Source organism: Schistocerca cancellata, chromosome 6 (assembly GCF_023864275.1).
Source record: "Schistocerca cancellata isolate TAMUIC-IGC-003103 chromosome 6, iqSchCanc2.1, whole genome shotgun sequence".
Classification (NCBI taxonomy): Eukaryota; Metazoa; Arthropoda; class Insecta; order Orthoptera; family Acrididae; genus Schistocerca; species Schistocerca cancellata.
Genome location: NC_064631.1, coordinates 604642832 through 604666164, shown reverse-complemented (window position 1 = coordinate 604666164; position 23333 = coordinate 604642832). Strand labels below are relative to the sequence as shown.

Here is a 23333-nt window from a genome sequence, read left to right as displayed (position 1 = left end):
CAGGTCATAGTGTCTCGTGTGACATTTCTCCCCGTCAGTGTGACACAGCTACGCCCCCCTTTAGATCGAGTGATTGTGTCTCACCCACACCGTTGCCAGCAACTCACCTTTTGCCAGCTCCTCCATCGAGCATCTACGTCACAGTCAACGTCTCCATGTATACAGCCGACAATCTAGCAGTCCAGATCCGTGAGGGTTCCCTTTTCATCTTCCATGCCCTGCTCTCTCAATGATTCACATCCCTTTGTTACACTGCTCAGGCATCTCTCCCTTCCTCCCGAAGCTGATGTCAAGAGCATTACATCGTTCATCGACACGGCCAGTACCCTCACTGTCACCATCCCCATGCGTCCTTCTTCCTCAACATCACTGTCTCCCTCTCCCCTCCCCACGTCCAGAACAGGTTGTCAGCCTCCTCTCTGGCATAGGGACTATACCTTTTCCTCGTCTATCTGTCCCCCCCTCGCGGATCTGGATACCTCACCGATTACGCCGTGCTCCACACTACTGGCGGGGGGCTCTGTGGCAGTTATCGATCACAAGCAACCGACTGACTCATCTTTGAACTAACTTCCTTGAAAAATTGTTTATTGGAGTGTTCACGATGTTGTCGAATCAAGCGACTGTGGATTTTCAATGTGTCACTTCGTGTATCTATTTCTAGCAACAATAAAAGTATTCAATCGATTACGTGGTTGGTTTCGGTTCTACAAACCCCTATACGGCCCACTTACCACAAACGGCAGCCAACGGCAGGCTCAACAAATTGCAAAGAAATAGGGGTACTGTCTCCTCTTGTGTAACAACCAGCAACCGGGGCAAGACTGCCATTCCCACAGAAGCATATCCAATGCTGCAGAAGGACAGCACTTTGTGCCTGCTGTGATTCACATGGCAGGAACTGAGAGCTGTCCAATGCAGCCACCATCTTTATAGCTGATAACTACTTGGACTGCGGACAGCTCCCACTCTTACTACACTTAGCTGACTGACCAACTTGTTAATGTGATCACTAAAACCTGAATAGCCTCCAATGGGGACTCATCCCACTGGTGTGACTCATCAAGTTTTGCCACCTGCCAATCACAATTTGTGCTGCAGCAGTCAACTCCTCTGACTCTCCAATTTGTGCTACCTCACCTAATATCGGATTTGAATATGCTAACACTTTAGTCTGTGCTGCCGTGTCTAGTGCCAGCCACAACATTGCACCACAAATCAATGTGTCTGCATAGGATGTGCCAAATGGATTACACTCAAAATGACATCTACCTGTAAGTTGGTTATCCACACCATGCATAGGCATCCGCAGAAATTTATCCAAGAGGTGGCAAAATTCCAAAATCTCCATTTTCAAACAATGGAAACCTCCTCAGCACCACCAGCTTTTTTGAACTGTGCAGATGGAAGTTATCTTCACCACACATTATCTGCTCCAGAAATCATCCTGGCCTCAACCTACTGTAACTTACTGAACCTCATGCTCTCCGCCCATTTGTTTCTGCCCCTCTGTCCTGTCATGTCTTTCTAACTCATATCCCATTACCCTCATTGTGCACTGCTCTCTGCCAATGAACCCACTGAGCTTTCCCCTTCTCTGCTCTTCTCCTTTCACCTCTCTTTTTTCTCCCCTTCCCTCCCCCACAGCCTTCCGACACTGCACAAGGTAGCCTTGTCTGCCCTCTCTAGTCCCTGCACACTCCACCAGGCAGCATCGTTTCTTCATCCCCCAGTCATACCCTGCTATCCTTCCCCCTTCATCACTCTACTATGAATTGTTGCTCCTGTTAAACATGTTTCAGTTTTGGCCTGGCTTGAGCAGCCACAGATAGCTCGCTTGAGTGGATGTGTGCACATTTTTCTTTTCTGATGGAGGCTTTGGCCAAAAGCTTAATGTGTAACAGTCTTTTTGTAATTCCTGTCTGGAAATCAATGTGTCATCTTTATGGCGAGTAGCAATCAATCCTTCCATGAAAATTGCCATTTTGATATATTACTTCAGTTTGAGATCGTGTTGCTCCACAAGAAATAAATCTGACACAAAGTACACAAAGCTTACACTATCTTAAACATTTGATAGTTATACAGTCAATATTTTTTTGAAGGTAGATTACCGTTATAACTTAAAGGTAAGAGTATTTCATAAATATATTCAAAGTACGTCTTTTTATATTATTAATATGAATATGGACATTGAAAACCTTCAAAATCAGCCATCAAATTAATCAGTAAAACCAATGCTTAACAGCCTAGGACTGAACCAGAATGATCCTCATCTCCCTGGTTTAGCATGTTATTTTGCAGCCATGGCAACCAGACTACAGAACTTTTAAGCCTATGGCCAGCTGTCATGCAGGATTGCACCCTGTATAGTTTAAGAGTCACGTATATAGTTTAAGAATGCCCAGATACCTTTCCAACCTTGATATTTCAACATTTATTCATCTCTTTCATCGTAGAAACTGGTATTTCTTCTGCATTTGGGTCCACACCTACAGTGTAGATGACTGCGTTCTTCGTACTGTACTCTAGTTGGTCTACCATGTAAAACTAAAAGGAGTCTCAGCAAGCCTCGATGGGTCAAACACAGACCTAATGTTCAGATTGAGATGTGTTGCAGGCTAAGAGGCTAAACACATCAAAGGCTCACAAAGAACTGACATGGCGGAGAAAACCAAAGACTATGCTTAGCGCCCAAAGACGATGCTCGGAGTTCAGGGACAAACGTATATCGTTGCTGGTGTCGACCTCATCAGCGCCACAAGGCTGTTCTTATGGGAATTGGGGAAACATGTCTGGGAGATATAATTCATGATGTATACAGGGTGAAGGTCAGTATGCAATTCCTCATCCAGATTCATGACACAAGTTTATCTACCAAAATAAGATTGGAGCATTTTAAAAATACGTCAGTGAAAATGAGGAGTTGGCAACACTGACATTTCATGCAGCATATCTGAATGTACAGATAAACATGTATCACCCAACGTTACCATACCAGCCGGTGTAGCACAGTGAGTGCACTGCTCCAACATCAAACCCACATCCATCACGGAGATATTTTTCAAATTATCGTCAGATTCCTTTCAGTTCTTTAGATGCCCTTTCCCCAGTTCTTGTCATTTATAAGCAAGATGTCAAATAGCCTATCAAATGACGGTTGGACCCATTTAACTGCATGCACATGTCTACGAAACATGCAGTGCACAACCATAATTGGTCCTGCCAAGTTAATGTAGAGTGGTTTCCCAATGGACTAGACTAATGATGAATACTTCATTTACATTTTTGGTACTGGGTGGGTCCGATAAACTAGCTGCTGCTGTTGTTACTGCTCTAGTGTATGCTGCATGGTACTCTCAAAGATACCATCCTGATAAGAATGTTTTTTGTTTGCTGGAGCAATGCTTTTGGGAAACCAGTAATCTTCATCCACAATAATGGACGGAGGTCGTCGAAAGACTAGACATTCTCGACAAATGGAGGACATAATTCTTGAAACCATTCACCAATCACCTCAGTAAAGTACTCATGATACTGCAAGGCAGTTCCAGATATCTTAATGACTGGCTGTTGGAGAGTTGCACAATGAAGAACTGCACCCATATCAATACACGTTAAATCAACACCAGTGGCCAGACAACTGCATACAACAAGTACAGTCTTGTGAATGGCTTTTGCACCAGGTGGAAAATAACAAAAATTTTATAAATAATGTGATATGGACTTTTTTTTAATATAGCTTCACTCAAGAAGGTCTTTTCAACCTCCATGTCACCAGCAAGTGTGGCTTTCAGGGACGCTTTGGCATAAACCTGTAGGCTGGAATTGTGAGAGGAGTGTTCTTTGTTCTTTACCTATTGCTAGGCAAATTGAATGCGCCCCTGTATTGTATGATTATTAGCAATACTTTACTTAATGCATTAAAAGATGTTCAACTTGGTGTTCAGTGACAGTTATGGTTTCAGCATGGTGGTGCAACACTACAATTTGGAATGAATAAGCATAACTATTTAAATGAAGCATTTCCAGAAAAATGGATTGGTCATGGAGGTCCAATGTTCTGGTCTCCAAGTTCCTCAGTCCTTAATCCACTAGAGATTTATTTGTGGGGACACTAAAAGGAACAAGTTTGTAGTACTCCACCAGTGGCTGTACATGACCTAATAGCGTGCATGCATGTCACTTCAGCAATGGTGGATGCTGATGAATTGCATAGGGTGCATCAAACTATGATACAGTGAGCGGCAAACTGTTTGTGCAAGGTGGTCATTTCGAACATCTTCTCTAAAGTGAATGTTGCTTGTACTTGTATGTCTCGCCTCACTGGACAATAAGCTGGGACATCAAACCTACAGAACTGAATTACTGTGTATAGCACAATATGCAATCTAGTGTAGTCTACCTATTGTGTTTTTGTCCTTCACTGGATACAGATAATGTTACTGTATCCACTATTTTCTTTTGGTTATGTTTGTGCATGGATGAAACAAAGTGATCATTTACATCTGTAAGAAGCTCATGTTATGTTTTAATGTTTAAATAAAGGTAACAGTAACAGAAAGGAATACACAAGTTACTGCACAGTGGAGGTATAAATTGGATACAGTTTGGTGGTCTAATTAAAAAAAAAAAAAAAAAAAAAAAAAAAAAAAAACGTTCGGCACAAACTTAACTTGAATATCGGTGACTCTGCATGTCCATTCCTTATGGCACTGCCTCGTCTCACTGACTAGTGGGACAGCTCCGACACAGCATAGAGTTCATGCTACCTGTTCTTGGCAGTTACAGCATTGCCAGAACCTCATTTTTTAAGTTACACTTCTATTAAACCCACTGATGGGACTAGGTTTTCCTGGATACACTTTTGTCTTGAAGTGGGATGTGGAATCACATACTGACCACCAAGTACAGCATTTTTGTCCTTCATCCTGTATAAGCAGACTGAAGTGACAAATGAACATTTCTACCAAGGCTAGGATGAGAACCCAAGTATCCTGCTCACTAGGCAGGTGCTCTAACCACTGCCCCATCCTAGCACAGTGGCTGTGCACAACTGCAACTTTCATTTGTCACTTCAGTCTGCATATATTCATCACAGATGTTTGAAACTTGAAAATAGTCTCTGGAACCATATATTAGGTTGGTGCATAAGTTCGTAGCCTTTTTCAGTAACTTTAATAAACACACAAGATAATGGCCATCAATAATATATTTTCTTTTACTATTTGCAACTCCCTACCAATGCTGGGGCAACTTTTCAATTCTGCAACTGTAGAAATTATGTCATTTTGAGGTGCAAACTCATCAAGCCAAGTTCAGGGCACATTTTCATCTGGAAAGGAAGTTCATCGAAGGTTGTGCCATATACTAGGTTAGTGCATAAGTTCATAGCATTTTTCAGTAAGTTTGATAAACACAACAGAGACACACAACAGAGATTTTAGTCACCAATAATATATTCTCCTTGACTATTTACAACTGTGTCAAAGTTGGAATAACTGTTTGCTTCCACGACAATAGAGATCGCATGATTTTGGGTGGAGAATTCATCAAGCCACGATCGGAGCACAGTTCCATCTGGAAAGGAAGCCCCTTGAAGGTTGTGTGACCAAGAGTGGAAAAGACGAAAATCAGAGGGCACAAGATCAGGTGAATATGTTGGGTGCAGAATGATTTCCAATCCAACTCCTGTAAAATGTATTCTGTCAGTCTAGCAGAAGGCGGGTGGGCATTATCATGGAGTAGCATCACTTCACACAGTCTTCTGGTCATTGTTCTTGGATTCTCAAAATAAATATCATCAGTGATTGTAACACCTCAAGGAAACAATCTGTAGTACACCACACTGATGCTGTTCAACCAGATTTATAACATTATGACCTGTGGATGCACACAGGTCTTAGTACAGGGAATTGCTGCTTTGTTTGGATTCAACCACACCTTTCTTTTCCTTATATTAGCATAAAGACAATTTCTCATCACCGGTAATGATACAGGACATGAATTGTTGGTGTTGTCCATGAGCCACTTGACGACAATCAGCAAAGTGCACGCATGGCCACCCATTCATTCTTTTATTGTAGCTTAGAGCATGTGGTACCCATACATTGAATTTTAGAACCTTGCCCATCACATGCAAATGACACAGAATGGTGAAATGATCACAGTTCACCACATCTGCCAGTTCTTGAGTACACTGATGTGAATCATTGTGGATTAATGTGTTCAAATGATCTTCCTCAAACCCTGAAGGTCTTCCTGGATGTGGAGAATCACTAAGGTTGAAGTGAACCTCCTTAAGATGAGAAAATCATTTTCTTGTCATGCTCTGTCCAATGACATTGTCCCAATGCATGGGGCAAACGTTTCTAACTGCCTCCACTGATGTCACCCCTCTATTGAACTCAAACAGAACAATATGTCAGAAATGTTCTGATTTCTCCACTTGGCACTCCATTTTCTAGCATCCATAGCTCCACTCACTATTTCCAAATGATAGAATGAAAATATGTAAACTCAAACGGCAAACACGAACTACAAATAAAAAATTACAGTCAATAAATAAACCCACAGCAACTGGAATACCAACACGCAAAACAAAAATGCTACAAACTTATTTAACAATCTAACAGTATCATTTGAGATATACATATATGTTTGTATTGCGCTGCATGTTGGAACTATCCCTTTCTGTAGCTCATTAAGGGCTGTACAAAGAAGTGTCAGAGAACACATGGGCTACTCTATTTTGAAAATGTTCTGTAAAGTTTCACATCCCACAAGATTGCAAAACAGAGTCGATACTGATGCCATGACACAAAAAAATGTACAATTTCTTGTGAACAATCTGATAACCAACCACTAGTTTTTGTTACAGCCACAATGTTTCCCTTGCATTCAGATGTGTTAAATCAATGGCTGAATAGAATCAGAGGCAATCATTTCTAGCCATACATGAGAATTTCGAAATTAATAAAAGGTCTACTACAGATTGCAGGGGTAAGTGTCCCCTCCTGCAGACACATATGACATCACATACTACTGATTAGATGTTTAAGATGGCGATTGAACTGTAAGGTGACGGCTACCACATATATTTGCTGACAATAATAGTGTGTTTGTAATGTATACAACACTGCAAAAACTACTTTTTCAGGATCCACAATGGGCCACAACTGCTGTAGCACCTCGTATAAACTACTACTACTTCTTGACAGCAACACAGTGTGCCTTACCTGGCAGTACAGCTTAATAAAGCACAAATAATTTTCCCACTTTTTTATGGTCTCATCAGGACCTGAAAATGGGGTGGCAGCAGTGACGAAGGAGGCTGCAGTACCAGTGCTTACATCACCAGTTTCCTGGTTAGCAAATGAATGAGCTCTTCGATTTGCTCCTATTATTGTTGTAGTTGGTGTTGTTGCTTCAGTTCCTCCTCATGTACCTGCATTTGTTGTCTCCAACCTTCTAAAAACAGTGGATCCATGCTGGCCACAATATCATGAAGATGAAACAATATGATGAACATGAAAATGAACAATACAAGTGAGATAAAGTTCTCATTACCAACTCTTCTTACAGAGAAAGATGACAGCATCCATAAAAAATGCTTGAGACAGACAAGATCAGAATAGCATGATGCAAGGCACTCAAGATAAACACTCAGTGTCAATTTAACCAGCAAGCAGAAAGTCCAAAAGCGTGGTCAGGGATAAATGGAACTGTAAGAGTGCAACAGCATGACGAATGCACAACACAAATGCAAGAGCACATGAACCAAGTAAACAAGAATCCCAATGTTAACATGTGACCGACTTCAGAGTTAGTGTGGTTACATCAGAAAAGTTATGATACCAAAGGCACTGCCCAATGAATGCAACACTCACAGCCTTTAAGGTGGAGTTGCATAACATTCCAACTGTTGACCAGAAACACTCCTCATGCAACATAGCAGGAGTCTGGCAGGAATAACAAAACAGTGAATTTGATTATCCAAACAGTCAGACTACTCCTCATAGTCAGTTTGAAAACAATGTAGTGAAGAAGGCAATAATGGAAGTCAACTTGGTGCAAAAGATCGATTTTTCTCCCACTCTTCTTTGTTATGCAGCACATAGAGAGTTCAAAACCATGGAATGGAGAAAGACTCACACAGGAATGAAAACTGCACTCCATAATTGAGTGCTTTGTTTTGCCTTTCCTCAGTATGTGCTACTCTTAGTGCCATAAACAGCAATTTCTATTAATTAAACTCGTCTTTCATACAGTGAGACTTTAAAAAAAAGAGGCATAAATTTGTTTGATATCCATGATGAACAGCTACCTGCATAAACACATGACAAGAAGGTATTCCAAGCAGTGTCTGGTCTTGGGAAGATGGAGGCTCTTGTGCAGTTTCGATGATCATGATACAGTTCTAATTGGTTATACAAACTGGAGTAAGAAATATGCTTGAATGCAAGACGCAGATTTGCCACCACTTTTACTATTATATTCTGTGTCACTTGGTATTTTCCTTTTATCACTTCCATCTCAAAAATATTAACCAGTTGTCATTGTGATTCAAAATAAACTATGATAACAACAACAGTACTTACTTACCTCAAGTGGTGAGCTTAGTGCACGGGCAGTATGTGATGAAAGTTCTTGAAGTGCAACAGGTGGACGACACCAGTGATCAGGAACATGTGCCATGAACAGCTGGTTGAAAGCAGAGAAGCCACAGGGAATACATGCTGGCAGGCACACCAGCCATAGGAGAAGTTTCTGATAAAGTCCAAACTCGCCCACTTGTGGCAGAACTTCATCCAGGTCCATAACATCCTGCCAACAGCCACACCAATAAACAATCCTTGATTATTTGATTCCTAACTATGCAAAGTAAACACTTCTTGTGAAAACCAACTTCACAATATGCAGTTGTCTAGAGTAACACAACAACAACAAAAACTTGTGATAGGACTGGTACAGAGCTAGCAAGCCAATGCCTCATAAACTCTTTATTCACAGTATGGTGTTATTAATTTTAAATGATTATGTAATCCATTCTAAATGTGCAAAACTGAAATTATGTCTAACCATATGAGAGTACAATAAATAACAAATGACTAAAATTTTTAGTCACTTTGTATCATATTATATGACATAGAAACACACAGATGAAATATTTTGGTTAGAGACACAACATGGGTTTAAGATGAAACAACCAATCTAATATCAACGACAGGTGATCATATTAAAATATTAGTTCACCAACAGAAAATAGCTAGATGAGATCCTTCCAAGAGTGGCATGGCCTTGGAAGGATGTCAGAGGGAATAAGGACAATTTCTGATTGTTTCAGTACTGACAGTCCATTATGGAAACCCAAACTCTTCATTCTTCCAATATTAACATCTAGTGCTAAAATGTCTGAAACCTTAATAACTGCAAAAAAATATAAATGTTGATATAAATACTTATGGTTAAATAATGATGATATTCTTATATTCATATATTTAATCACAAATGAATCTTGGCGTCCAGACTGACCTGGCAGTACCCTAGGGTGAGTGAGAACTTTTAAGGCCTAAAGATTTCAGTTGGAGCAGTGTTAAAAGATGAGAAGACTAGATTAGGATCAAAGCTGCCAAATCAGGTAAAATATTTTGGAGATACCACAAATGTGCAGCTTTTAGCACATACACTGCCAGAAAAAAGATTCGAACACCTGAAATGACATCAATGTGATCCTATGACAGCACATGCCACATGGTGGATAATAGATGTACTCATAAAGGTTTCAGCACTGTCCACCAGCAGACAGTGTAGTGGCGTAGCTACCAAATGTCATCTGTTTCTATCCTTTAATAGAAAAATGCTCCCTACCTTCTTCCTAAAATTCACAAACCCAATCATCCCGGCCGTCCCATTGTAGCTGGTTACCAAGCCCCCACAGAACGCATCTCTGCCTACGTAGATCAACACCTTCAACCCATCACATGCAGTCTCCCATCCTTCATCAGAGACACCAACCACTTTCTCGAACGCCTGGAATCCCTACCCAGTCTGTTACCCCCGGAAACCATCCTTGTAACCATTGATGCCACTTCCTTATACACAAATATTCCGCATGTCCAGGGCCTCGCTGCGATGGAGCACTTCCTTTCACGCCGATCACCTGCCACCCTACCTAAAACCTCTTTTCTCATTACCTTAGCCAGCTTCATCCTGACCCACAACTTCTTCACTTTTGAAGGCCAGACGTACCAACAATTAAAGGGAACAGCCATGGGTACCAGGATGGCCCCCTTGTACGCCAACCTATTCATGGGTCGCTTAGAGGAAGCCTTCTTGGTTACCCAGGCCTGCCAACCCAAAGTTTGGTACAGATTTATTGATGACATTTTCATGATCTGGACTCACAGTGAAGAAGAACTCCAGAATTTCCTCTCCAACCTCAACTCCTTTGGTTCCATCAGATTCACCTGGTCCTACTCTAAATCCCATGCCACTTTCCTTGACGTTGACCTCCACCTGTCCAATGGCCAGCTTCACACGTCCGTCCACATCAAACCCACCAACAAGCAACAGTACCTCCATTATGACAGCTGCCACCCATTCCACATCAAACGGTCCCTTCCCTACAGCCTAGGTCTTCGTGGCAAACGAATCTGCTCCAGTCCGGAATCCTTGAACCATTACCCCAACAACCTGAAAACAGCTTTTGCATCCCGTAACTACCCTCCCGACCTGGTACAGAAGCAAATAACCAGAGCCACTTCCTCATCTCCTCAAACCCGGAACCTTCCACAGAAGAACCCCAAAAGTGCCCCACTTGTGACAGGATACTTTCCGGGACTGGATCAGATTCTGAATGTGGCTCTCCAGCAGGGATACGACTTCCTCAAATCCTGCCCTGAAATGAGATCTATCCTTCATGAAATCCTCCCCACTCCACCTAGAGTGTCTTTCCGCCGTCCGCCTAACCTTCGTAACCTCTTAGTTCATCCCTATGAAATCCCCAAACCACCTTCCCTACCCTCTGGCTCCTACCCTTGTAACTGCCCCCGGTGTAAAACCTGTCCCATGCACCCTCCCACCACCACCAACTCCAGTCCTGTAACCCGGAAGGTGTACACGATCAAAAGCAGAGCCACGTGTGAAAGCACCCACGTGATTTACCAACTGACCTGCCTACACTGTGAAGCGTTCTATGTGGGAATGACCAGCAACAAACTGCCCATTCGCATGAATGGACACAGGCAGACAGTGTTTGTTGGTAATGAGGATCACCCTGTGGCTAAACATGCCTTGGTGCACGGCCAGCACATCTTGGCACAGTGTTACACCGTCCGGGTTATCTGGATACTTCCCACTAACACCAACCTGTCAGAACTCCAGAGATGGGAACTTGCCCTTCAGCATATCCTCTCTTCTCGCTATCCGCCAGGCCTCAATCTCCGCTAATTTCAATTTGCCGCCGCTCATACCTCACCTGTCTTTCAACAACATCTTTGCCGCTGTACTTCCGCCTCGACTGACATCTCTGCCCAAACTCTTTGCCTTTACAAATGTCTGCTTGTGTCTGTGTATATGCGGATGGATATGTGTGTGTGTGCGAGTGTATACCTGTCCTTTTTTACCCCTAAGGTAAGTCTTTCCGCTCCCGGGATTGGAATGACTCCTTACCCTCTCCCTTAAAACCCACATCCTTTCGTCTTTCCCTCTCCTTCCCTCTTTCCTGACGAAGCAACCGTTTGTTGCGAAAGCTTGAATTTTGTGTGTATGTTTGTGTATATATATATAGAAAGATGATGAGACTTACCAAACAAAAGCGCTGGCAGGTCGATAGACACACATACAAACACAAACATACACACAAAATTCAAGCTTTCGCAACCAACGGTTGCCTCATCAGGAAAGAGGGAAGGAGAGGGAAAGACGAAAGGATTTGGGTTTTAAGGGAGAGGGTAAGGAATCATTCCAATCCCGGGAGCGGAAAGACTTACCTTAGGGGGGAAAAAGGACAGGTATATACTCGCACACTCACATATCCATCCGCATATTCACAGACACAAGCAGACATTTGTCATTTTTTTCCCACGTGGAATGTTTCCCTCTATTATACATATATATCCCACGTGGAACGTTTCCCTCTATTATATTCATATCCTTACTACATAAATAGCATAGAAGAAAGCCAGGGCTATAATATACTGAATGAAACATGTTTGGCTGTCAAGAGAGTAATGTGTAATGCCTTTAATGGCTGCTGTAGCAGAATATTGTCACATAATCCATCATACAACCCAAAGAAATCCTGGTTGTATGTAGAGGCTGTTAGCAGTCCCAAAGTTAGTGTACATTCCATAGCGAATGAGACAGGAACTCTAAATTGAGCGTAGCAAAACAACAGCTAAATACTCAACTCCATTTTCAAATGTCCCTTTACAAAGGAAAACCCAGGCTAAATGCCCCAATTTAAATCTCATGCCACTGAAAAGATGAATGAAATAAGTGTTAGACATTGAGAAAAAGCTGAAATCATTAAAACTGAACTAGGCACCAGGCCCCAATGGAATCCCTGTCAGATTCTATACTGAATTTGTGGCTGAGTTAGCCCCTCTTTGACTATAATCTATCATACATCCCTTGAACAGAAAACCATTCCCAGTTCTTGGAGGAAGGCACACCTGTATACAAGAAAGGTAGTAGAAATAATCCACAAAACTACTGTCCAATGTCCTTGACATTGTTTTCTTGTAAAATCTTAGAACATATGCTGGGCTCAAACATAATGACGTAACTTGAACAGAATGACCTCCTCAATGTCAACCAGCACGGATTTCGAAAACATCGATTATGTGAAACCCAACTCGCACTTTTCTCGCATGACATACTGAAAGCTTTGAATCAAGGCAACCAGGTAGATGCAGCGTTTCTTGATTTTCAGAAAGCATTTGACTCAGTACCACGCATAGATTTATTGTCAAAAGTACCATCATATGGGGCATCAAGTGAAATTTGTGACTGGATGGAGGACTTTTTGGTAGGGAGGGCACAGCAGGTTATCTTGGATGGAGAGTCGTCATCAGATGTAGAAGTAATTTCAGGTGTGCCCCAGGGAAGTGTGTTGGGACACTTGCTGTTTGTGTTGTATATTGATGACCTAGCAGACAAATGTTAATAGTAAACTCAGGCTTTTTGCAGATGATGCCGTTATCTGTAATGAAGCACTATCCAAAAGAAGCTGCATAAATATTCAGTCAGATTCCAACATGATACAGGGACTACCAACTTACTCTAAATGTTTAGAAATGTAAAATTTTGCACTTCACAAAATGAAAAAACAACATTGTATTCTATAACTATAATATTGATGAGTCACTGTTGGAATCAGCCAACTCATACAAATACCTGGGTATAACACTTTGTAGGGATATGAAATGGAATGATCACGTAAGTTCAGTTGTGGGTGAAGCAACTGGTAGACTTTGGTTCATTGGTAGAATAATGGGGAAGTGTAACCAGTTTACAAAGGAGACTTCTTGCAAATCACTTATGCAACCAGTCCTAGAATAATTTGTCAAGTGTGTGGGACCGTACCAGATAATACTAACAGGGGATACAGTTCACATGCAGAGAAGGGAAGAATAAATGGTCACAGGTTTGTTTAATCCAAGGGAGAGTGTCACAGAGATATTGAAGAAACTGACTTGGAAGAGTCTTGAAGATAGATATAAACTATCCTAAGAAAGTCTGTTAACAAAGACTCAAGAACCAGCTCTAAATGATTACTCTAGGAGTATACTACAACCCCCTACATATCAATCACATAGGGATTGTAAGAATAATTACAGCACAGAGGCATTCAAACAATCCCATGCTCCATACATGAATGGAGCGGGAAGAAACTCTTAATACCTGGTACAATGCCGTGCACTTCATGGTGGTTTGTAGGGCATAGGTGTAGATGTAGAACTCACACACTTATTCTGAAAATAACTTACATCTCACAACTTTGGTAACATCATAATTTGCATAATATAAAATCAAACTCTATGCGCCTTATTATCAGTGTGGTATTTCACTACAGAATATGACTCCGGACACAGGTCTGCAAAATATGACTACACGAGTGTCTAAATGAGAAGAATGTTGTTTCTTTGAATCCACTCCATCTATGTTTAGGAAGTCTTTCTTTAAGTTTTTCTCTTTTTTTTTCATAGCAGAGGATAGTCCTTAACTCAAATTTACCATGGTTTGTCTATTCTACCTGTGGGCTCAAGAACTGTTTGGTGTATGTTGACTGCGGTACAGTCAGCCTGTGAATTGGCAGCTTTATGTGATTAGAATGTCACCCGCCAGACTACAATCACATCCATGTCAGCAAGCCCTCACATAAACAATTGAAAAGTATCCTATGTTACACGTAGCTTGTAATTTCTGGAATTCCTTGCTGTTTGAGAGGTTTCAGTTTACTTTCATGATTCTTTACTCCCTGATAGTTATACTATGTGATCAAAAGTATCCAGACACCTGCCTGAAAATGACTTACAACCTTGTGGCACCATTCATCGGTAATGCTGGAATTCAATATGGTGTTGGCCCACCCTTAGCCTTGATGACAGCTTCCACTCTCACAGGCATATGTTCAGTCAGGTCCTGGAAGATTTCTTGGGGAATGGCAGGCCTTTCTTCACAGAGTGCAGCACTGAGGAGAGGTATTGATGTCGGGCAGTGAGGCCTGGCACGAAATCAGCATTCCAACACATCCCAAAGGTGTTCTATAGGATTCAGGTCAGGACTCTGTGCAGGCCAGTAAATTACAGGGATGTTATTCTCGTGTAACCACTCTGCCACAGGCTGTGCATTATGAACAGGTGCTCAATTGTGTTGAAAGATACAATCGCCATCCCCGAATTGCTCTTCAACAGTGAGAAGCAAGAACGTGCATAAAACATCAATGTAGGCCTGAGCTATGATAGTGCCACACAAAACAACAAGGGGTGCAAGCCCCCTCCATGAAAAACATGACCACACCATAACACCACCACTTCCAAATTTTACTTTTGACACTACACACACTGGCAGATGACATTCACCAGGCATTTGCCACACCCACACCCTGCAATCGGACCACCATATTGTGTACTGTGATTCATCACTCCACACACCGTTTATCCACTGTTCAGTTGTCCAATGTTTAAACTCCTTATACCAAGCGAGGCATCATTTGGCATTTACCGGTGTGATGTGTGGCTTATGAGCAGCCGCTCGGCCATGAAATCCAAGTTTTCTCACCTCCCGCCTAACTGTCATAGTACTTGCAGTGGATACTGATGCAATTTGGGATTCCTGTGTGATGGTCTGGATAGAAGCCTGCCTATTACACATTACAGTTCTCTTCAATAGTCGTGGTCTCTGTCAGTCAACAGACAAGGTCGGGCAATATGCTTTTGTGTTGTATGTGTCCCTTCACGTTTCCACTTCACTATCACATTGGAAACAGTGGACCTAAGGATGTTTAGGAGTGTGGAAATCTTACATACAGACTTATGACACAAGTGACACCCAGTCGCCTGACCACGTTTGAAGTCCGTGAGTTCCACAGAGTGCCCCATTCTGCTCTCTCACGTCTAATGACTACGGAGGTCGCTAATATAGAGTACCTGACAGTAGGTGGCAGCACAATGCACCTAATATGAAAAATGTATGTTTTTGGAGGTGTCCGGTTACTTTTGATCACATAGTGTATCTGTGAAATTTGTAAACATAAACACTTTTACTAAACTAACAACCGCCCCCCCCCCCCCTATCAAATCTGTACTTTTAACTGCCTTTGTGTATACTCAAGAGCCATACCCAGGCTATCCTGCGCCTCCAGCAGAACTGCTTAAGATCCCCCCCCCCTCCTAAGGCAAAACTAGAAGCAATCTTTTGCAGGTTTGGCAAATAGTTTTACGGGTATGTTTAATTAGCCTGTCTACGTTTCATATGAGTGAAGAAACACTGCATGACGATGGTTGAACCCTTTAACCGGTGCATTTAGCCTGTATGGAGCTGCCCACCTCAACCCTGTTCGATCGTATACGCGCGTAGTATGTAGGCAAAATCAGCTGTTCTGTGAGATCTCATCCAAGAACTACGTGATTTAAACAGTTAGCACAATCATATGCAGATACAAGAATTTCGACTTTTTTGTGTGTATGGAGTGTCATTCACACTAGAAAAACAACAAAACATGTGTAATATGAGTAAGGCCTACTTCCAGCGGTCTTACAACACCACATGCATGGGCATTGCACCCGATGACCAATGGTAGAGCACACATTTGTTTACGAGAAGTTCAATGTAGATTACGTTACACAATACAGCTGTTTTTTACTTGTTATCTATGCAAATTTTCTTTCGAACTTATATCCTAGTTGTTTACATTCTGTTCCTGTATAAAATAACGGAATTAATCTTATTGAAAGCATTAGTAATTAAAAGATAAAACTAGTTTAAGTTACAACATCAAACAACAGTAAGCAAGAAATATTGGTGAAACTTCCTGGCAAATTCTGTATGCCGGACCGAGACTCCAACTCAGGACCTTGCCTTTGGCAGGCAAGTGCTCTACCATGTGAGATAGCCAAGCACAACTCACACCCAGTCCTCACAGCTTTACTTCTGCCAGTACCTCGTCTCCTACTTTCCAAACTTCACAGAAGCTCTCCTGCGAGCCTTGCAGAACTGGCACTCCCGGAAGAAAGGATATTGCGGAGACATGGCTTAGCCACAGCCTGGGGGATGTTTCCAGAATGAGATTTTCACTCTGCAGCGGAGTGTGCGCTGATATGAAACTTCCCGGCAGATTACCTTTTCTTCCGGGAGTGCTAGGTCTGCAAGGTTTGCGGGAGAGCTTCTGTGAAGTTTGGAAGGTAGGAGATGAGGTACTGGCGGAAGTAAAGCTTTGTGGACTGGGTGTGAGTCGTGCTTGGGTAGCGCACATGGTAGAGCACTTGCCCGCGACAGGCAAAGGTGCCGAGTTCGAGTGTCCGCCACACAGTTTTAATCTGCAGGGAAGTTTCATATCAGCGCACTCCGCTGCAGAGTGAAAATCTCATTCTGTAAGAAATACTGGTGAGATAATCAGCAACTGAGGAATTACAGTTGCCACTCACTCAAAAGCGGGCAATCCCAAATTTTCAATAACTTGTTTGAAATTAGCTAAAAGTAATTAACTTGTGAGATAACTGGAATCAAAAGTTAAGGCACTCTAAATTTCAATTTTCTATTTTGCCCTGATGACTGCAAGATTCTGAACTCTTACATTATACTTTTGTTGCTGTATTTTTTTCCGAATCAAACAACATCTTTTGCTCATTACTTCTGAATTATTTTAGAATCCCAAATATTTATTGCAAAATGGGTGCAATACTCGTAAACAGAGAATTCTAAAAATCTCGTAGTAATAATGTTTCATGTTCTGTGAAGAATTACTAACCTGAAACATTTTTTATAAATCAAACAATATTATGTATTTGAATCCATGCAGAACAGCAGCATATCAACTAGCCAAATTTCAAAGCATTGTGCAATATCCAAATCCACATCAATTTGTTACGCCTGTCTTTAAATAAAAATCGACAGTCTACATCTGACCTATATAGCCTACCGCTCGCATCTCTGTACATCAGATCGCGTCAGACCAGTGCACGGTTACAGCATAATACAGGGTGTACACGAAGTCCGGGAACACTTTCAATTATTCATTGCACACGAACTAAACATTGTACATATGTCACATATATTGCATATGTAAACCATGACTGGCCCGGCAGACGTCAATACGGTAATCGAATTTTTGCCATACCCGTCACAGCATGGCATTGCTGACTATGGTATTTGCTTCCCGTATTCTATCCCGTAGCTCTACTACATCACGTGGCAGAGGCGGTGCATACACCAGATCTTTAATGTGTCCCCACAGAAAAAAGTCACATCGAGTGAGATATGGTGACCGGGGAGGCCACTTTATGAAACAGCTGTCTCCTGTAGCACGGCCGATCCATCGATGAGGCAACTCCGTGTTCAGGTACTCACGAACTTCACGATGAAAATGGGGTAGAGCTCCATCCTGCTGAAAGATGAACGGACAGTCCGACTGCATTTGAGGCATCAGCCATTGCTGCAACATGTCCAAGTAGGAATATCCAGTGACAGTGCTCTGGCGAAGAAGAATGGCCCAAACAGTTTTCGACTTGACAAGGCACAAAAAACATCTACCTTTGGGTAATCACGCTCAAATTCAATGCATTTGTGTGGATGCTTTGTACCCCAGATTCGACAATTATACTTGTTCACTTTTCCGTTAGTGTGAAAAGTGGCTTCGTCTTAAGCGATCAACAATGCCATCCCCACCCTCATTCAATTGTTTCAACTGCGAACAAAATCTCAAAACTCTTGTCTTTGTCGTCGTCATTGAGTTACTGCACTAGCTCCAATTTGAATGGTTTCAGAGACAAGTTTTGTCGCAGGACTTTCCACACTGTCATTAGAGCCCATTTCGAGTTCACGGGATGTACAACGCACTGAGTTCTTTGGACTCCTTATGAATGTCTCTCGTACGCGCTCCACATTCACTTCACTCACACTGGGTCGTCCGCTTCTCTTTGCCGGGCACAAGCAACGTGTCTTAACGAATTAGTTGTACCAGTGGTAAATGGCCTTCCTTGTTGATGGCTTCTGACCGTACTCTATTCTAAACATCCGTTGAACAGCTGTAACACACTTGTTTTCGTCGAACTCCAACACACGGAAAGCTCACTCCGCACCTGAACTCGCCACCGTGTGCTCTTATTTCTATGATGGTTAAAGCGACACTTGGCACCACAAATTAATATGTGCAATAAGTACGCTTGGAAAGAATATGAGCCAGTATAATAGCATTTCTCTTGAACCTTGTGTGTGAAACAGTAAACTGGTCATTCCTGGGTACTAATGTATCAATAAAAATATTTATGAGACAGTGTTATCAATTACATGATTGTCGTAACTATTTTGTTTGCACTGTTTCAATCATATTTCTGACAACAGTTTTGTTCTACCACCGTGATCTTAAACACAAATCTGTGATGTTGTTGAGTAGTTCAGGGAATTCTTTCCTTCTGGGATTACCTCTACGTACTGTGAAACCGGAGCTGGTCACCAATTTTGAAACAGTCAAAACGGATTGAAATTAACCATCTTTAAAATTCACTTCTTGTCCAGTTTACGTCAACTGAAACTGTCCTGCCTGATATCAGTTCTTACTACAAATTCCAGTTCGATGTGGTGATATGAGGCTTAGATTCTTCAAAACTGCGTGCAACAAAGGTGCACGTAAGGTAAGCGGAACCTCGCAAATTCCATTGTTGAACACGAGCGAGCCATGTGGGCGGTAGCTTTGTAAACCGAGCGGTGTTGCTACATAGAGCATGTTAGTGTTTGCTCTGTAGGTAGTCGCTTCATTACGCGGCTACGTGGGCAGAAAGTAATGATGGGCTAAACTGTGATTTTCCGATATCAGTGATTTCTGTGAATGCTACTTTTCAGTATCAGTTATTCTTAACTGTGATTTGTCGCAGTTAAGGAACATAGTTCGTGTATCCCTCCGCCACTGCTATTTCTGCGATTTCTGCTACTTCCGCGATTTCTGTGACTTCTGCTACTTCTGCGATTTCTGCTACTTCTGCGATTTCTGTGACTTCTGCTACTTCTGCGATTTCTGTGATTCCTGTGACTTACCACCATATGAAAAAGTTACAGCTGTCAACACAGAAAATTGCATCTCAACAAACCTGTCATTGGCAAGTATGTTTTACGTTTTTTCTTCCGTTGGCTTTAATTTTGTATTAAAGAAACAACTGTGAAAATATTAATAGTGTAATTAATATGTAAGTAGCGTACAGTACCGTAATAGTTCGTATTTACAAAATGAATTCTAACATATTGTTATGTTCACAGGTACCTGAACTACATTTCAGTCACTCAGTAAAGTGTTGTCAACAGATCTGAAGAAATTGCCACAGCGTCTTTAGACCGTTTTCGTCAGACGAGAGGTTAGTTTCTAAGCGTTTCGATTGACTTAATTACTTCAGTGAGATCGTTCTTGCAAATGTGATGTTCATTATAGCAAATATTAGCAATCTACTCTGTCAATTATATTGCTAGTAATTAATGACAGCAAAAATTGTTTAATAATCCTTGTGTTTTTGCAGACACAGTTCTCACTCTGATTACTGGTTGCTGTACGTATCTATCCACATCAAGGCTGTTTTTGAGAGAGACTCGTGAAGATTCAAGACAGCTCTTAGAGGATTTGCAGTTTAAAAGTGAAATAATTGTCAAATAAGTGTGTGAATGATTAAACTGTGTTTTATTGAAGTTGTTGTGCGATTTTAAAGGAATAATAAATGTCAAATACAGTGAGTGAATAATAAAAATCTCATTTTCCACATGTTTAAGCCGTCCTATACTCATAATTTTCCGCCACTTACTTATTGGTAAACACCTGTTGGAGAGTGACATGCCGCCGCCCCCCCCCCCCCCCCTCTCCACAATCTTGGTGTGACACTGACCTGTAACTTATCCCGAAGTCTACAATATGCATTTTGAGGCTGTTGATATAAAAGTGGGAAGTACAGATCTTCCAGTTAAATCAGGAATAGCTTAAGTGCATTACTTGAAAGTAACACAGGAAAAGCTTACTTATGTAGGTGGTAGTAGTGTCGGCAAAAAGTTCTTGTGTGTGAAGTTGCCATGTAGAACACCAGGTGTAAAACTTTTCTCCCGAGTCTTGAACTGTATCGGAAGAAAAGTGAGGCATTCATATGACTGTTTTCATTTCTCTACACTTATACAGATGTCTGAGTTGTGCTGTGTTAACATTGCAAAGTCCTGTAGGCATGTGGAGTATTAACCAAAACTGTCATATTGGAAGCAGAATCAAACACATTTGTTACGTTACTTGATATTTTCAGGAGAAAAAGGCAATGTTGCTCCTTATTAATATAATACATTCAGAGTCACAGCAGTATTTGACCAATCATAACTGATGCTGAATGTGCATGTCGTCATATAATATGAAGGGCTTATTTCAATAGTGGTACAAGTCCATTAGCTCCACTTTTCTGTCTATAATGCTTCTGAAATTAGTGATCCAAACAAACATAAATAAAGGTTCATCTCTAGCAAGAAGCCATATGCTTGAATATTTCTCGTATCTCAAATGCAGATTTGTCAGCGCTCATTTAACTTTGCGACTCTGTATCTCAAAATGATCAAAAATGGACTTGTACCACTATTGAAATAAGCCCTTCATATGCACACACAGCACATCGAACTCGTGAGGCACAAGGCTCTCATAACGAAGTACGTACGTCGGTCAAGAGATGACACTAGGAAAAGTATGTTAACTGCGCTTTTTAGTTGCTTCTTGCGACTCTTAGTTGCGATTTGTCACAGAAATCGCAGTTTGACTCGGTAGCGAATAGCGTAGTATGAACTTTGCTCAACAGATGGCAGTGCTAACTGCGCTTTTTAGTTGCTACTTGCGACTTGTCACGGAAATCGCAGTTAGACTTGATACCGCATCGCAGAGAACTTTGGCCAACAGATGGCACTGTTAACCGCGCTTTCTAGTTGCTACTTGCGACTCTTAGTTGCGACTTGTCACGGAAATCGCAGTTAGACCCGATACCATATCGCAGAGATGGACGTAGTACGAACTTTGGCCAACAGATGCCACTGTTAACCGCGCTTTTTAGTTGCTACTTGCGACTCTTAGTTGCGACTTGTCACTGAAATCGCAGAAAGCAGTGCTAAATTCGACCAATAGATGGCTCACGTCTTTGAATATGAAATACTACTTGCGACTGCTAACTGTGACTGAAATCGCAGTTAGATTCTGTAAAGTTGCTACTGTGATATCTGTGACTTCTCAGTCACTGTGATTTCTAACAGATACGCGATTTCCTGCCCACCACTAGCAGAAAGACATTGGAGTTGTTTTTGAGATGTACGGGAGATGACACTGTACTTGGCCATGTTAGATGATGATTTGCTGGTAGCTGTTGGAAATGGCAGAAGGGGTGCCTTTCCCCCACGGTATCACTGCTCAGGGGGATGAAGCGGTGAGGGGAAGGCTGCTTCACGTAAAGTTAGATGACGATGCACAAGGTAGCTGTTGCGAACAACATTGTTAGCTGCAAGAGGTAGAAGACCTGTATTGTGGGTGCTGCACATTTTGGTGATTTTTGACTGAGTAAACTCAAGGTGCAGTGTTCTTCGGCACGCCAGTGTAGAAGTTGGCACAGAAGCAGTTAAGTCAAAAATCCGTACAATTCACACGTTTATTTATATATAAAGGTCGACTTCGGAATTTTTGTTTGTTTGAGAACACGTTTACAAGATTCGTGTGCCGATTTGAAATTCTAGCTTCAAATAGTTTACTATTCGCGTTGCGTCTGTGATAATCTTTCACTGGTACATACATACATTAACCCTTGTTCCACAGATCATGAATACATTTCGTAATGATGTGGAACGTGTCACTTTAACATAAATTTTCTTTATACAAAATAATTAATTTTTTTTTACAGATATACTACTTCATATCTAAGAATTCATCTATTGAGTAGAAGGAGTTGTCATTCAGAAACTCTTTTAATTTGCTTTTAAATGTTGGTTGGCTATCTGTCAGACTTTTAATAGTATTTGGCAAATGACAAAAGATTTTTGTGGCAGCATAACTTACCCCTTTCTGTGCCAAAGGGAGATTTAATTCAGAACAGTGAATATGATTCTTTCTTCTAGTGTTGGAGCTATGCACTTCACTGTTAGTTTTGAATTGGGATGGGTTATTAATGACAAATTCCATTAGTGAATATCCCGAGTTCCTTAAATAAACGTCTGCAAGGTGATCTTGGGTGGGCTTCAGCTATTATTCTGATTACACGCTTTTGTGCAATGAATACTTTCTCTCTTAACGACGAATGGCCCCAAAATATGATGCCATATGAAAGCAGTATCAACCTGTTTGTTTTGTGGTATATTGTGAAATTTCGAACATTTGCGAGTGCTGCGATAATTACGTACAGTTGTCAGTTGTTTGTTTAAACTTATTTGGGGATTGTAGGCTTACCTTCGCTCAAAACAATCGTTCTCAAGTGTTATTGTATAATCGCGTGAGAAGTAGGTCATTTTTCAGAAGTTTTTGACTCTATCGAAATCATATTTTCGTACGTTACCGGTACGAAAGTTTTGGATATGCAACATATTTTGTAGCTAATCAGCGTTTGTGGTTCACAGTTGCTGCGAAA

The 23333-nt window shown here is 41.5% G+C and overlaps 1 protein-coding gene across 3 annotated transcripts in view; it reads right to left on the bottom strand.

Annotated features, from left to right (window-relative positions):
* Positions 1-23333, bottom strand: part of LOC126088112 (carcinine transporter) — a 382018-nt gene that overhangs the window by 201728 nt on the left and 156957 nt on the right. For 2 of the 3 annotated variants that reach the window (XM_049906209.1, XM_049906208.1), the window contains exon 2: positions 8605-8826. In XM_049906209.1, coding sequence (XP_049762166.1) covers positions 8605-8820 — 216 coding nt within the window. In that variant the 5' untranslated portion in view covers positions 8821-8826. Of the gene's footprint in view, positions 1-8600; positions 8827-23333 lie in introns of those variants that run through there. The other variant, XM_049906210.1, reaches the window with a different exon arrangement.